At 43.0% G+C, this 17,614-nt stretch overlaps 1 protein-coding gene across 3 annotated transcripts in view; it reads left to right on the top strand.

The window, feature by feature from the left end:
- The window catches only part of SLITRK3 (SLIT and NTRK like family member 3), a 41,310-nt gene extending 24,185 nt beyond the window's left edge, over positions 1-17,125 (top strand). For 2 of the 3 annotated variants that reach the window (XM_033150582.1, XM_033150583.1), the window contains exons 3-4: positions 15,696-15,809; positions 16,787-17,125. In XM_033150582.1, the coding sequence (XP_033006473.1) occupies positions 15,696-15,809; positions 16,787-16,842 (170 nt within the window). In that variant the 3' untranslated portion in view covers positions 16,843-17,125. Of the gene's footprint in view, positions 1-15,695; positions 15,810-16,786 lie in introns of those variants that run through there. The other variant, XR_004426682.1, reaches the window with a different exon arrangement.
- The last annotated feature ends 489 nt before the right edge of the window (positions 17,126-17,614 follow it).

The following is a 17,614-nucleotide window of genomic DNA, read 5'->3' as shown; positions in this document are numbered from 1 at the left end:
GGGTGAACACTCAGTAACACCTGGAGGACCAAAGGTCAGTGTAAATGAATAAGTCAACTAGAGTTGGGGGGGGGAAATCACTGAAAAATTGAGACATCTTACAGCACTATCAAAAATGTTCACCAGAAATCATGAATCATTTTAGCTTAGCTCAGTTTGTCATGTTTATAAAGGTACAACGCAAGTAATATAACTGGTTGGTGTTGGTTCGCATGCCTATGGATTGGAAGTGGATTGCATAACAAAACTCCATAGCTTACCAATTCTTCTCATCAAAAAGAAATGCCTATCTAGGTCAAGTCATATATTTCATCCTCACCACCTCCAATTCTGATCACTGGTAGTAGCTTGGAAGGACCTCTTGCCCAAGACCTGGGGAATCTTTTTCATCCTGGGGGCCATCTTCCCTCCTGGGCAGACTTCCAGGGTCCATATACAAGTGGTTGACAGAACCAGAGGCAAAAGTGAGTCTAGTCAGAGGCAAAAGTGGGCAGGGCATTGAATGCAAATGTTACCTTTGCACTTTAGGCTAGTTTCTACACACACTTGCACACCTTACTCCAGGCAAGCAGGAAACATGATCATACTTCAAGGCACATTCCAGCCAAGTAAGAAGAGGAGGGATGATGAGGCAAAGCAAAGATAGAAAGGGGTGTGGCCTTGGGATGGGTGTGTGATGGGGAGGTGGTGTGCCCTAAGGGCCAGACAGAGAGGTCTGGAGGGCCACAATCATGATTAGGGTCTGAGGTTCCCCATCTCTGGCTTCAGACCTTGGAGAAGTACAGCCAGGCAAAATTAACAGCTGTGCAATGACATGGTATACTGCAAACTCAAACTGGCCATAGGCAAGCCCTCTAGGAGTGTTCTCCCTACAGGAGTGGCTCAATCGTTTTCTGGAGGAAAACTAGGAGGAAAATTCCAGAGCCAGTCCTAGTGCTCAGGAAGGAATGGAGAAGTCAGCGAGGACAGACAGAGGCTGCTGGATCAATAATTCTTTCCAAATTCACATTCTGATCCAAGTGGAACAAGTAGTTTGTAATTTTGAAAGCTCACATTTCCAATAGCCAGATTCCAATTCTGGACTTTGATGACTTTACCAGTATCTCTAATTCCTATGTAAGAGAGCAGCTCTCGTTTAAGCCGACCTGCCTCATTCAACATAGCAAGCATGCTAGCATGTTTAAGGACTTCTTATGATTTGTAGAAAACAGCAAAAAAGTGTGTGTATTTGGGGGGGGGGAATCATCATCACAGGAAGATACATTGCCCCACACTTGTGTTAACAGCAGTCAGGATGGAGTTATTGAGGGACATGCATACATCCTGGCCAACCCTAAAAATCTATTTGCAACCAGCTAAAACTAGGGCAAGTTCACCTTAGTTCAGGAGAGGGTGGCGGGGAGGGAATTTTGACAGAAAACCAGCGTTCTGTACTGCTTTCCAAATGTCAAATGCAGGGAGCCTTGATGTAATCTGGATGTTGCTCTTGCACCAGAGCTGTGCGTAAACAGCTTCTCAAAATTCTCCACCCTGTTTGTGGGCAGAGGGACTGGTTCATTTTATTTCTCCAGGGAGAGAGGATGAGTGGAAATGATGAGACATTACATCTTGCATCATAGAAAGGTACATAGCCCCGTGGCGGGGTATGATCCAACTTCAAATGTCTAGTTCAGATGGAGCCAGTGTTTGCTTGGATGGTAAATGGTCCCAGGTTCCATTTCTGGAATTATCACACTGGGCTGCAAAAGGTTCTTGGCCAAAACCAGATAGAGCAGCTATCTCCAACCCGGTCCCCTCCAGATGTTATTGGACTGCAACTGCCACCATCCTTTACCATTGTCCATGCTGGCTGTGTTTGATGGGCATTGGATTCCAAACACCTGGAAGGCACCAGGTTGGAGGAGACTACAAAAAATAATACTGGGATAGCTGGACAAATATTTGAATTTATTTTTACGGTCACAGACCAACTCACTAAATCAACAATACAAAAGTAATACATTAAAATTTGCACAACAAATACCATACACGTATATACACGTATACAGCAGCATTTAAAATATATAGATTAGAATCGGGGCATTTAAAATATTGCCTAAAAATTGCCATTTAGGGTTCTGTTTCAACCTTTAAGGCAGCTTCCTATAATCCCATAACCAAATAATGTAGACATTCCAGTGAGAAATCTAGATGAGTATTATGTATGGGTTGTGGTGAAACAGCTCCTAAACACTGTGATATCTTAATCAAGCAATTAATCTGGGGCAGTTGTGCTTCTCCAGATGTTTTTGGGCTACAACATCCATCATATCTAATGGCTAATGGTCAGGGCTGATAGAAGTTGTAGTCCAACAACATCTGGGACAGAGCTAGCCAACATGGACGTCCCCTCTTTGTTGCTGTACTACAACTCAGTGATGGCAGGACTTGTGGTCCAGAAACATCTGGCAGGCATAAAATTGGCTCTTATCTGGAGGGTCACAAGTTAGCCACCCTGGAATGACAGAAAAGAAAGGTGTTTAAAGCAAAGGTATGCCACTGATACCCCACAAAATACTATGGATCCAATGAGCGCTGTGGGACAGCTCAGAGGAAGGAATGAGGATTTTAGAATAAGCAATGGTTCAAAGGAAACGACTGCAGACTTGTATCTTCTGTAAGCGGCTCCCTAAGCTGCATACTTGAAATTATTCCTGATCGCTAAATTTCCACATGCTTTGTGTCAGATTAAAAGTAGGTCATTTCAATGTGGATCAGGTACCTAAGCTCGTCTCCCCCCTGAACTGAGAATCAGTGTCATAATCTGACCACATGCTGTAGCATGAAAACGTTTTCTCTAGGCAGGTGCCACCAGGACAAAAATAAGCTCTTCCACGATTCTTTAAAAAATAAAGTAAAGCAGGCCTTCATTTCATGGTTGCCAGAGCATCATGAAACTGTCATGCTGGAGCCAATCTATCATCATTTGCAAACTCTAATGTTATTAAGGAGAGACAGGGAGGGAAATTACAGAAGGAGAAGAGGATTATATTCTCCCCCAAAATTTTACAGGCTTCCAGATGAAGAACAAATAATCAATTGGAATGAATCAGTGAGATGAGAAATATTTACACAGGATTAAAAAAGAAAAAGTTATTAAACCATCACTTTCTTTCTTGATTTTGCACTCCTACCTTGCCTTATAAGAAGCAGATCACAATTTATTTCTGAGCCTAACGAGACTGGGCCCTTCATTTTTGCATTGCGTTTGCCGAAATATCATTTGTATTAAGAGTTTGAGGACATGGCACTTCTTTCTGGGATTTGGACCATTCGATCAATTGGCAGTTTAACTCTCCCCCCCCCCCCGGAAAAGAAGTAATACAGCACCGAGAGAAAAAAGGGGGGCATTGTTTGCATAAAATTTGCATTTCTATGTAGATGCGCAAATTTAAAATAGTGACTACATTTATTTCTTTCAAAAAATGTACACACCACTTGATTGTTTAAAAAGGCACTCTCAAAGTGGTTTACAAAACTGCTCACTATCTACTGGTGGTTGTATCAAACTAAGTCCTACTCAGAGTAGACCCATTGAATTGATGGGCCCAAGATAATCACATCACTTCATTGTGTCTATTCTGAGTAGGACTAGTATTGGATACCTTATATAGTTTGAAAAGATCACTATGCATTTTTACATCTCTTAAGATATTGTCACCATATTTTCCCTGATGGCTCCCAAGGAGTATGTTTGGATACTAATGGATGCCATTTTGAATCAAGAAACTTTCAAAACTGTGATGCTTTCAACCACTAGTATCTCAAAACTGCACGGGTGTGTTTTTGTTTGTTTGTTTGTTTTGGTTTTGGTTTCTTGGAGTTTCTGAGCAATGCTGGGTACAAAGCTGGCCGTGATTTAAATAGAACTGAAATACATATCACCATAGTGGGAAATAGAGTTACCAGCTCAGTCTGTTTACCTGCTCTGTCTGCTGTCCAGCTGCAAATTGCAGATGGGCAACTTCACAGATCCTGCTTCATTTTGTGGGATATATCACCTTTCTCGTGGTTTTATTTTGAAACTAGACTTGGACTAGGCACCCCTTAGCCTTCAAATAGAGGGCTGTGTTTCCTAAAGTAGGACACACGGCCACTCTAAACCAATCCCATCTCTACATCCCTGGGAGCTTCAAGCATGTACAGAACCTTCATGGCCCATACAGGTAACAAGTGTTGACTTGGCTCAAGCCTCTTGGTCCATCAGCTCCAGTTAATTAAGTCTACACATCAGACCTAAGATCGGGATAAGAAAGCGTATCCACACCAAATGATTCTACACTCAGCATTCACTCTCTTTAACAGACTCATAAGCGAAATGGGAGCCTGTCATCTATTGCTGTGGTTAGGACAGGGACAATTTGGCAGTGTGAGGACACCTCATGGCATCAGATGCTGAGTGGCAAATAGTGGGCAGAGCTCCCTGTGCCCTGCTTCCTCTAAGCTAGCCTGCTGCCCTCAAGTGTAGCCAAGGATGCTGTTCCATCACAAACGATGAAGTAGGAGTGAGGAGGAGGAGGAGTTTGGATTTGATATCCCGCTTTATCACTACCTGAAGGAGTCTCAAAGCGGCTAACATTCTCCTTTCCCTTCCTCCCCCACAACGAACACTCTGTGAGGTGAGTGAGGCTGAGAGACTTCAGAGAAGTGTGACTAGCCCAAGGTTACCCAGCAGCTGCATGTGGAGGAGTGGAGACACGAACATGGTTCCCCAGATTACAAGTCTACCACTCTTAACCACTACACCACACTGGCTTGTGTACATGGAATGGGCAAGTCAATCTCTTACCCATCACCCAAGGCAGCAAAATGTATTGGGCCATCCCTTTTTGGGGAGCCCACCCTGACCAGCTTTTTTCACCCAAGAAGAAGAAGAAGAAGAAGAAGAAGAGTAATTTTATTATTTATATGCCACCCATCAAACTGGGTTGCCCCAGCCACCCTGGGTAGCTTCCAGAAAAATGTTACCAGCTGTATATAGGGACCATCACTCATTCATATAATCAGAAATACCCTGACCATCTTTATCCATGTCCTGGCGAGCTCCAGATTAGCCTACTGCACAATCCTGCATGTGGACTGCTTTTGAAAATTGTTCTAACATTGCTACTTGTCGGATAACCACCTTTGCCCCCGTACAAAATTCTTGTGAAAGATGATACCTCATCATGTATCCTTCCTCACGAGGACATTCTCAGTCCCATTTCAGAGCTCCCCTAAGTAGTGAAATCTTGTTTAAAAAGTGTAAATTCCCATGCAGCCCTTTGGACCATCACAGAGAAGAATCCACCAAGAAGGTAGATCTTGGGCAGCTCACATTATTTCAGGTGCTGCAGAACAAGCACATTCGCTCCAGAATGTGGGCCTCACCCCTATCCCAGATCTTCCTTTGGGTGCCCTCAGCAGATGAAGTGAAGAAGATAGAGACAGCAGAAAAGGTCTTCTCATTTTTGACACTCTGACTACAGAATGCTCTCCCTAGGGAGACTTGTCTATGCCTACTTCAATATCTTTCTGGAAACAGGACTTTTTTAATTCTCCCAGCATTTTAATGTTTAGTGCATTATTTCATGCTGCTTTAAAGTTTTATTACTGATGTGTGTTGTGTTTTTATTTACAAGGCAATACTGTATAGAAATATGCATGCTGAGAAAAGGTGGACGGAGCCCTTTTCTGTTTCAGTCATAAGGCTGCTCCATCTCATTTTGGGTGGATTTTTCCCCCCAAAGAACAGATGGGAAATCTGCCTTTAAACCATATGCATTTTGCATGTTCTTCTTTATGAAAAATAGGCACTTTCCGACGTTTTTCAGTTCATTGCATCCATAAAACATGCATTTTGTATGCATCTCTTACATCAAACGGGTATTTTGCATGTACCAAAAAAACAGCATTAAAAAATCTTCAGAAGTGCTCAATCCAACTGGGAGCTGTCTTCTGACCTGCAAGCAAGTTCAGGAGTGTTGGATCAGCTTGGCCTGCTGTGAAAAGTGGACAAAAAATAAAATAAATCCTCCCATTTCCCTAGCTGAAGTGATAGCATATAATTCTTAAATCAAATATCCTGAGTGGGGAAACACAGGAGAGTTCTTCAACTGAAGGTGTAGTGGTTAGGAGCGGTGGATTCGTAATCTGATGAACTGGGTTCGCGTCTCCGCTCCTCCACATGCAGCTGCTGAGTGACCTTGGGCTAGTCACACTTCTCTGAAGTCTCTCAGCCCCACTCACCTCACAGAGTGTTTGTTGTGGGGGAGGAAGGGGAAATGAGATTGTGAGCCGCTTTGAGACTCCTTCAGGTGGCGATAAAGCGGGATATCAAATCCAAACTCTTCAGGTTCTGCTGAGGACTCGAACTACAAACCTCCTCTCTGTGAACCAGTGGCCCTTATGATGGTCTCCATCCTTCTGCTAGGCTCCAACAAGGCCCCTAGGACAGTGGCAGACATTGGGCTCTCAAATTTCTTTTAAAAGAAATATTGTTAAAATATATAAACAAGCATTTACAAATATACATTTGCACACATTCTCTCATACATTAACTTAAAAAAGCTTTCATATACAACCATAATCGCTCTCCTGTGTATTTTCTTACCCCTCCACCACCTTTCACCTCCATCACCCCTTCACCACCACCCCACCTCACCCAGTGCTCTGCTTCCAGTCCTCTCAGCTATAATATCTTCTGTTTTCCATCGTTCCTTTTTGTATACTATTTTTCCTAATATTCATAGTCTAATTTTTTCATTCCTTCTTTTCTCCTTCTTACTTATATCTATCACGGTACTTGTTTCATTCTGATAGAAGTTCAGGCTTTAGTATGTAACTTTGTACATATCCCTTGAAGGCCTTCCATTCCTTTTCTACCTTATCTTTTGTCACCCCTCCAATATTCCCCATTGTCTCGGTCACATTTTGATATTCTATTAGTTTGGTAAGCCATTCTGTTTTTGTCGGTTTTTAGCAACGAGCAGCCAAGCAGCCACTGTTGCATATAAGTAAAGCACCTTATCCTCTTCTTTTAAATTTTCAGGCGCAATACCTAGCAGAAAACCCTCTGGTGTGTTTTTTTGAACGAATAACTAAACATTTTTTTCATTTCGTCATATACTATTTCCCAAAATTGTTTAATCTCTGCGCAATTCCACCAAATGTGGAATAGAGTGCCTGCTGTCTCAAATTTCAGTGGTGCCCTGTGTGATGCTAAAATTGGATACCCAACCACACACTCTACAGCATTGCTTTGGTGCCCCCTGCAGAACGGCACTCAGTGCAGCTGTACTAAAACCGCCCTAAAACTGACTTTGCGTTAGAGGCACACTGGTTCCTTCTAATCTATCATGGCTAAAAATGGTCACAGCCTATGCAACAGCCAGTCTCTGCTCTTGCCAATGTAGCTCCACCCACCACTAAGAGAAGCATTGTCAGGCTTCTCCAAACTATTCATTCATGGGATTTAGCTCTCCAGCTTCTTTACTGAAGCTGCAAATGTCTTTCTTCATAATTCCTTAAAAAAAAAAAAAATTCTATTGCCAGAGCACTCATATCAGCCTTCCCAAACTGGGTTCTGTTTTGGACTACAACTCACATCATCCTTGACTATTGGCTATGTTGCCTTGAGTTGATCAGCATTGACTCTCTTGAGCTGTCTTGATACAGACCAGCAACCTCGGTTTTACATGAGCGGCTACAGTGGTCCATTTCCATTTTTAACCAAATGTACTCTTTGTATTCGTCCTTTTTGTGGCATCCAAAAATGACCTTTTAGGGATATATGAAGCTCCCTTATTCTGAATTGATCCAGCTAGCTCAGTCTTGTCTACACTGACTAGCAGTGACTCTCCATGATTTCAAACTGGGAACTTTCCCAGCCTTACCTGGAGATGCCCAGAGTTGAAACAGAGACCTTCTGTATGCAAAGCATGCGTTGTACTACCAGGCTGCAGCCCATTGGATGGTCATCTGTCATGGATGCTTTAGTTGAGATTCCTGCATTGCAGGGGGGTTGGACTAGATGACCCTTGGGTTCCTTCCAACTTTACATTTCTGTGATTCTATGATTTGTTGAACAAGAGACGAGCAACAAATCCCATTTTGTGACATTTTCTCGGGGCAGTATCTTAGGCTTCGGATTCACTTAGATAAACTGAATCTCCCCCCTTCTCTCCTTGTAAATTATAAATGGCAAGTGTAAAGCAAGTATCAAACTGTGAAAGGGGTTGAGGGTTGAATGAGCAAAAAAGACTTCAGTGTTAACAGAAGCACATAAGGTCTCTTCCGATTTCTCCGTTCACAAACAGCTGCCTTTTGCTTTGTGCTTAAATGTGATATTTAGCACATGTGGTATTTTCAAGAAAAATATAGGCCATTTTCCTATAAATGTCAGACTTCTTATGTGGAGAATATGCTGAAAGCAGATAGCACACACAGTGCCAAACAAACCTTTCACTGAGTTTTAGGTTTATTTTTTATAACACGCCCACACATACACACATGCACACAAACACAATTAATCTGGGAAATATTGTACTTATCCAGTATCTCATATTTTCAGTACATTATTAAGGCATTTTATTATCAGGTACATCATGATTATGTAAGGTGAGTAGATAAAGCTCAGTGAGGGATGGAAAACATTTTCAACGTGTTTTTTATTTTATTTAAAGAAATGAAATGAAAATGAAAACAGCTAAATTAAAATGCCATCATAACTTTATTTTTAATAAAGGCTATGGGAATAAAGCACAGGTGTACCTTCCAGGGCGATTTCCCTGAGCACAAAAATTTTGAGGGGCACACCTCTGCAGCTGCCACCCCAATCAGAGGTGCTCTCCATCCCTCACCTGAGCAACATGTTAAACAGGAGCAGGGAGGGGATGGGCTCCTGTATCCCTCAGCAGCACAGCATCCCCCGATGGCAGGGCAGGTGGCGGTAGTGGTGCCCTAACCTGAGGAGGCGCACATGTATGTCCTGCAGCCCCTAACCTGAGGAGGTGCACATGTATGTCCTGCTGCAGCAGCGCCACATGGAGGTGCTGGATAGGGAGCGCAACACTTGCCTTAACGGGTGCAATACTTACGTTGCCCTGGGCTCTGGCAACCCACGCTATGCCATTGGGCTAAAGCAAAGCCAACACTTCCCTCTTCAGACAGAATCCATGTTCCATTGGAACACAGGAAACTGCTTTTTACAGAGTAAAACCACTGGTCCATCTAGCTGAATATTGTCGATACCAGAGGTGGATATTTCAGTTCTCCAACCCCCACCAGCCCTAGCTAGTATAGTCAATTATCAGTGGTGATGGGAACTGTAGTCTAGTACCCTGTCTACATTCAATAGCAATGCCTTTCTGGAATTTCAGAGAATTGCCTCCCCCTCACCCTGGAAATACCATGGACTGAGCCTGGGATCTCTTGGGTACATAGCTACGGAGCCATAGCCCTTCCCCAAAAGGCGGTGGTGGGGTGGGGAGGAGGTTATGAAGCTAACTGTCATCCAGTTTTGTTTTCTCCAGAATATGCTATTCAAAAATATACTGCCTCAGAAATATGGGCGCTCAGTTCATTTATTGTGGCCAGAAATAGACCTGTCTGCAATTAATTTGTCCATTCCTTTTTAAAGAAGCCATTTAGGCTAATGGCCATCACTAGCGAATTCCGTACATTAATATTCCCTTGTGAAAAGAAGGATTTTATATTGTCAGAAAAGGAAAGAAATTAACTGCTAGCTTGACAACCGTTACAATTAGAGGCCAGATTCTAGCAGGTTATTCACCCAACCAACTCTGTTTTTCATACTGCGTGTGAACACATTTCTATGCCCAATTTTTATAGATAATAAATTTAAAATGGAATGGAACTTATGCTCTTGAAATACAATGCTTTTGCGGACATCAGTTTAGGCTACAATCCTATATATGCATACCTGGGAATAAGGCTACATACACACCATGCCTTTAAATCACATTTAAAGCATGCACACGCACACACACACACACACACAGAGGCTCCTGGGAAATGGAGTTTCTTAAGGGTGCTGTAGCTATGAAAGAGGTAAACTGCAGTTCCCACGATTCTTTGGGACTTACTTTTGAGAGGATATCCATAGGAATGACTGCTAATCTTGAATATATCCATTAAGAGGTATTGGGACCCTGCTACCTTCTCAGCTATTAAGAAACCAACTGCTAAAGAGGGCTTGACAACTCAATACACACAACTGAATGGCTTGATTTATTTACATGCTCATTGGAAAATGGAAATTGTAGCCATTGTGTAAACAATACATTTGTTCATCCACAGCTGGGCAATATCTTGAACAGGATCAAACAATATGTTGCAAAGGTTTTGGATGTCCACATCCAGCACAACCACATGATCTATCATGCCAGCTTCCATTGTGTTTCCATTGTGATGCAGATAAATTGCCTCTACCTCATTGGGTGAACAATTGCCCCACCTCTCCCTTTGGAGTATTTACTCCTGTGTGCAGATCAATAACCCTCCAGCATCACCGACTCATTAAAGCAGTAAAGAAACAAAACAAAACAAAACCCTACAAAAATATTGCATGCCTCTGAAAACTATAATGTTACAAAGTGGAAACTTCCCTTGTTTTGCATGTAGAACTGTCTGCCTACACAAAATGCATAGCAGAATATTTATGAAAAAAGAACGGATGTTTGTAGTAGACAGAAATGGGCAATTTGCTGGGCTAATGTCACATGGCCCCTGGTCCAATTTGAAAAGCCAGTTCTCAGCTCTGGTGAGAGTGATTTGTTCCTCTCCTAGCAGCCCAGTGGGAGAGGAGAAAGAGCGGAAAGAGAGGTCTTAGAAAGGAGATAAATGCGGTAGCCCCACCCACTTTTGTATCTGGCCCCACCTACTGCTAGCATGTGGACCCTGACAGATTTCTTCCAAGGGAATGAAGGCCTTAACAGGGGGGGGGGGAGGGATTACCTGCACCTGGTCTAAGAAAAAAGGAGCACATCTTTTGCTTGAATTATTAAGACCACTCCACAAACATTCCCAGTGCCAATAGCCCTATTGCTTTATATGCATGCTGGTAACATTTAAACATAACATTTAATATTTAACAGCTTCTTAGAAGCCATTTCTACAAATCCTTTCCCACTGCTGGCCACATTTCTTGTAATTTGTTCTCTCCTCAATGCATCACTCGATTTGGAGGGGGATTGAAATTCATGTACCTAATGAGCTCAAGTTGTAGTTTATCTTGAGAATAATCCAATAGAGGAGCAAATTCAATAGTGGTGTTGACATTATTCCAGTTGGATTATTCACTCAGAAACCATCTGCTGATTATGCTTAAACCTGTTGGCAACAAGGGAGCAAATCGTATTCTTCACCTTCCTCACTTTTGGGCAGGGAATCGTGCCAAAGGAGCAAGAAAGGAAGAAAAGTGATTATTTTTTAGGGTGCTGTCACACAGCCAGGAACAATCCATATCAACATGGCCCACGTTATCTTATGATACGAGGACTCTGTAACTGCATGTTGATGGACAGGTCTGTATTTTAAGATGTCACAGCACTAACTCTGAGCTGGCTGACCTGAATTTTGAAAAGTGAATCATGGGGGGGATGAGCAGACTGAAGGCCAACCGGTATGAATCCAATAGAATCATAGAGTTGGAAGAGACCACAAGGGCCATCCAGTCCAACCCCCTGCCAAGCAGGAAACACCATCAAAGCATTCCTGACAGATGGCTGTCAAGCCTCCGCTTAAAGACCTCCAAAGAAGGCGACTCCACCACACTCCTTGGCAGCAAATTCCACTGTCGAACAGCTCTTATTGTCAGGAAGTTCTTCCTAATGTTTAGGTGGAATCTTCTTTCTTGTAGTTTGAATCCATTGCTCCGTGTCCGCTTCTCTGAAGCAGCAGAAAACAGCCTTTCTCCCTCCTCTATATGACATTTATATATTTGAACATGGCTATCATATCACCCCCTAACCTTCTCTTCTCCAGGCTAAACATACCCAAAATAGATGGACAGCACACCCTGTAATGTGGACACCACCTTTACAGTGTACAACTGCTGGTTGTTTGGAAGCACTGCCATCATTCCCATAATCAACACATTTCTGTGCTGTGGGCTGCAATTTCTCACAAGATAACTTTCCGAAGACATTTCTTTAAAAGCTCTTTCTCGTCCTCCACACTTACAAAACCAAATATTAAAAACAAGTGTAAAAACAAGAGTTAATAACATCTGAAACCACTTACTGAAAATATGCATAAAAGACAGGTCCACAGCCCACTAAAATCCCACCCCACTAAAAGATAACCAGAAAATTAAGGTCCAAAGGCCTGATGAAGAAAAATGATATTGATTGTTGCCTAAAAACAAATAGTGATAGGGCCAGGTATGCGTCCCTGGGGACAACATTCCATGAAACACTTGTTTTCATGCCGCCGCCGCCCAACCACCCCCTGAGGAGAGACATGGAGAAGGACCCAGGTTGGTTCATGTGGTAAGGCAGTCCTTGAGGCATTGAATATTCACTGAATATTCTCCACCGTTGTTTCTGGGGGCTGACACTGCTACCTGCCCTATCATTCACAAAATGGCTGAGAATTGGTGTAGGTCTTGGGCATGGCCTGGGGTATCAAAGAAAGAAGGAAAGAAATAAGTTAGTGATAAGGCCAGGCATGCCTCTGCTAATGATGAGATTCACCCCTGAGAATCTGCTGGAGAATTTCTCTCCTGTCCTCTACACTGGAGAAACTCAGTGGAAAAGTTGTTTCCAATTTCTTTGCCCACAAACAGGGTGGAGAAGTTTGAGAGGCCATTTCTGCACACCTGTATTAGGGCCATCAAAAGGACAAGAAGCAAAAAGGCAGTGTGTGTGTGTGTGTGTGTGTGTGAGAGAGAGAGAGAGAGAGAGAGAGAGAGATGATGTGCAATTTTGGTTTCTGTTGTGTGGAAATAACTTTACAGTAAAATCCTACACTACAATCTACTCAGAAGCAAGTTAAGTAAGCATAGGATTGTCAGTTTTAAGTTCTCTCAGTTTCTCAATCTTAAACAAGCTTTGTCGCATTTCCACATCAATTTGCATTTTTTCCTTTAAAAACAGCATGAAATATTGCACACATTTTTCCTAATATATGCAATTTTGTTTGCAATTTAATGTACACCGTTTTTGCAAGCAATTTTCTCTGATATAATGTTTTATATGCTATTTTCACTAATATATGTGTTTTTGTGCACACTTCGGGGTTAGAAAAGTGCATCACAAAATTTGGAGAAGTGCGAATTTTGAAGGAGAATTGTGTTTTGGTTGGCTTATTGGTTCAGGAATTGCAAATTGGGTAGGTTCACATTCCAATGCCAAGCAAACCAATTTCTTCCCTGTCTCCACCCTGCACCCTCCAGAATTCTAAAGAAATTCTAAAGAACCCTGAGAAAGAGGCAGAAAAATGGAAACTTCTTTTCCAGGAGACAAATACCTCCAAAAAGTTGGAGGACAGATGTTGGTACAACACTGGTATTTATAGCCCTTCTTGTGGAGAACAGTCAATGGCCAGCCTGGGAGAGACAATTCACCCTAGTATCTAAAAATATTTTACTGCCAAGGGCAGGGGTCACCAACCTTTTTTTGAGCCAGTGGGCACATGTGGAACTTTCTCAGAATACCATGACTGCCAGCCACAGCATGCCTGCTGTGGGGGCATGGCACAACACCAAATGGGTACCAAGGAAGGTTGGCATGTCAGAAAATGGCTTCTGTGATATAATCTGTGTGGCATAATGGCTGACGCAAATAAAAGAGAAGTTGTTGTTGTTGTTCAGTCGTTCAGTCGTGTCCGACTCTTCATGACCCCATGGACCAGAGCACGCCAGGCACCCCTATCTTTCACCGCCTACCGCAGTTTGGCCAAACTCATGCCAGTCGCTTCGAGAACACTGTCCAACCATCTCATCCTCTGTCGTCCCCTTCTCCTTGTGCCCTCCATCTTCCCCAACATCAGGGTCTTTTCCAGGGAGTCTACTCTTCTCATGAGGTGGCCAAAGTACTGGAGCCTCAGTTTCAGGATCTGCCCTTCCAGTGAGCACTCAGGGCTGATTTCTTTAAGGATGGATAAGTTTGATCTTTTTGCAGTCCATGGGACTCTCAAGAGTCTCCTCCAGCACCATAATTCAAAAGCATCAATTCTTCGGCGATCAGCCTTCTTTATGGTCCAGCTCTCACTTCCATACATTACTACTGGGAAAACCATAGCTTTAACTATAGGGGCCTTTGTCGGCAAGGTGATGTCTCTTCTTTTTAAGATGCTGTATAGGTTTGTCATTGCTTTCCTCCCAAGAAGCAGGCGTCTTTTAATTTTGTGACTGCTGTCACCATCTGCAGTGATCATGGAGCCCAAGAAAGTAAAATCTCTCACTGCCTCCATTTCTTCCCCTTCTATTTGCCAGGAGGTGATGGGATAATGGCTGACACAAATAAAAGAGAAGAAATAGATACAATAGCACAGAATAGTTTGAGAATGCCCTCTCTCCATAAACCATCTCATAAATATGGGGAAAATGGACCTACATTAACCATCCCTGCACTCACTTACAGAGAGGCCCTCTTGGTATCTCTCTTCTGTTCAAAACAGATGGGAAGGTAGGTGTCCATTCCTGGCATCCAGTGACATGTGGGTGTGTTTATGGTGCCATGTTGTCATGGAATGGCTAGATGCAGAGGAACGGTGGGAGGAACCAGCTGGAGAACCACCAAGGGAAGAATCTTCAGAGCCCGGGGAGTGGTGGTGGGACAATGGTGAATGGTCAGAGGGAGAAGAGGAGACCAGGAAGAGGAGGTGTCAGAAGCTGAAGAAGCAACAGGGCTTAGTGAGCTGGGAGAACAAGTGGCAGAGAGAAGTCTAGAATCAGAGGCAGAAGCTAAAGCAGGAGAGTGGGATGAGGGAGCCCAAGAGGCAGAGATGAGTCAGGCTGGTGAAGAGTCACAGGTGTTTCCCTCTTCTGCTGCGACAAGCTCCCCTCCACCCTTGTCTCCCAAAACCAGAAGAGGCATGAAGAGAGTGGAGGAGAGGTTGGCTACATGCAGGCACAGTCTCTGACTGCTTGGAAAAAGCCCTGGAGAGGAGGGAACTTAGATGGCTGTGAGAAGGTGGAGACTTTCAGTCACAGAAACTGATTTTCATGGAGTAAGACCACCAAGAGTGAGGTGCTCTGCTCATTAGGCCTGGCACTCCACCAAGTCTGTGCAGATTGTGTTTTTGCTAATAGAGTCAACTAACTCCAACTTTGGACTATGTGATTATTGATCAGCACGCACCTGTGATATGTGTTCAGTGTAAGAGATGCTGAGCTGGTGCAAACTAGAAGAGTAAGCAGTTCCTCATATATTGTATAATTTTGAGGGGATATTTACTGAGACCTTTTGCAAACACCTTAGGAGTCACTGGCAGGTGGGTCCCATGCCAGTGACCCCTGGTCTAGGGATCTGCTCCAACATTTTGCCTTCTTGGCTCAGCACCTGAGGCATAGCCATGAATTCCTGATTCCAGTCCCAGCAGTTGCATTACATCTATGCATAGTTGGCGATGAACTTTAGGAGCGGGGTGCACCCACAGGGTAAATGTTGCCTATCACTGCTGTAAAGCAATAATAATTCCTGTTTTTACAGATAATGCACCTGAGGTTGAGAGACAGCAACTTGTCCAAGGATACCCCATGACCTTTTGGCTGAAGACGGATTTGAATCTGACGCAAGCTTTCTATGCACTGGACCAGACTGCCTGTCAGTTCAAGCATTAATATGTACTCGTTCACATGTAGTATGTGTGTGGCTTTCCTACAAAATGTAGTCAAAGCAACTTTCAGTTAAAAATGATGACGATGTTAAATTTGCATAGGCCAACATCCCAGCAATGGCGTCAATTGTTTAAGGAAGAGCACCAAAATGAATCTTGCAGACCACAGAATTAATGTTGCATTTCATTGCTATGAATCTAAACAACTCAGAACAGAGCCGGAAGGGGGGAAAGTCTGAAGGATGGTACTCAGATGGCGAAAAGAAATGACATCCTAACTGACCCTATGTGGAGATTAAGGGCCGATCCATACCTCAGCTTAATATAAGGTTACCAGATTTTTTTTCAATGAATCCGGGGACATTTTTCAACTTCAATTGATTTTGTATGGGGACTGATTTGCAAATCTAGGGACTGTCCCCGGGAAACAGGGACGTCTGGTAACCTTAGCTTATTATGGGTTGTGAACCCCTTCTGTCTCCTTAAATTCCCCTCATCCATGTGTTCTTCTCTTCCAATTATTGCTGTTCCACAATTTCTCCTCCCTACATCCAGAGATTTGCATGCTTTGAAAATACAAATTGGAGAGCTGTATCAATAGCACAGGGAACCCCTTAATTTAGGAGGAGAAAGTGTGGGGTAGCAGTAGTTGAAGAAACCCATGCGGACAAAAAGGCACAAGCATTCACCATCCACATTAAGCCAAATTGTGGAGAGGCCCTAGGGAAGACAGATTCCTTGAGAACTGAAGATAGCTTGATTCCAGGTTATTTTCTTAATTTAGCGGACGTATTCAAGGTCTCAGTATAAGTGGATGCAATCACTGCATCATTCGGAAGCACTAAGGCCTGGGAGGGGTGCTGAGCTGACTTCTAGAATTGTAATTTCATCCTTTAAAAAAAAAACACCCAAAAAGTTTGGTTATTTATTATTATTCATTTAACTATTTCCCCTCTCTCTTCAGCCAGAAAAAGCTGCCCAAAGCAGTTTACAGATCAATCAAGGCAAGGCAGAAGATAAGGAATGAATCAAGGAGATAATTCTGGGACCTACCATTTCATCATGAAGATGGGAATCTTCATTTCAGAGGTGGATGCACTATCCTGCAGCGAAATACCTGCTCCCATCAGTGGAGCAACAATACCAAGAAGAATTCTGGCTCTACAATGATTCCCGATGGTGAATCAACCCAACAGGGAAGCAATCCAACAGAACAGTTGCAGAAGTTCCATGGCAATGAATGGCAGCTGCAGAAACTCATGGTTTGCTCAGGTTATGCTCCCTGTGGACTGTGCCTATTATTATTATTATTATTATTATTATTATTATTATTATTATTATTATTATTATTATTTTATTTAAGCTTCAAAAGCACAGGGGATTTGTCTTCTGAAGATCTTGATTTTTGTTTCCAGGTTGCAGCTACTACCAGGACCATTATCAACATGGCACATTTAATTTCCAGATTTTTTTTAAAAAAAGATTGCTGTTGCATTCTCCTGAGTAACAGCTGGATTTTGTATTTTCATATATGGGGCCCAAACCACTGTATTTTCATGGGAAGCTGCCCTCTCCTGAGTCAGACCATTGGCCCAACTAATTCAGTATGTTCTACTCTGTTGGGCAGTAGCTCTTCAGGACTTCCCCAGAGCTCCTGGGGATTGAACCTGCGACCTTCTGCATGAAAAGCAGATGCTCCACCACGGAGCTATGGCTCTCAGAAGCAGTTTTGTCTTCCTAGCAGCTCTAGGTGCAACCCAAAACCTGCAGAGCACCTAAAGAACCCCGTTTT

This window comes from Lacerta agilis, chromosome 5, assembly GCF_009819535.1.
Source record: "Lacerta agilis isolate rLacAgi1 chromosome 5, rLacAgi1.pri, whole genome shotgun sequence".
NCBI classification, from domain to species: Eukaryota; Metazoa; Chordata; class Lepidosauria; order Squamata; family Lacertidae; genus Lacerta; species Lacerta agilis.
Note: the sequence above shows the minus strand (reverse complement) of the source record. Positions and strands in the feature narration are given on the sequence as shown.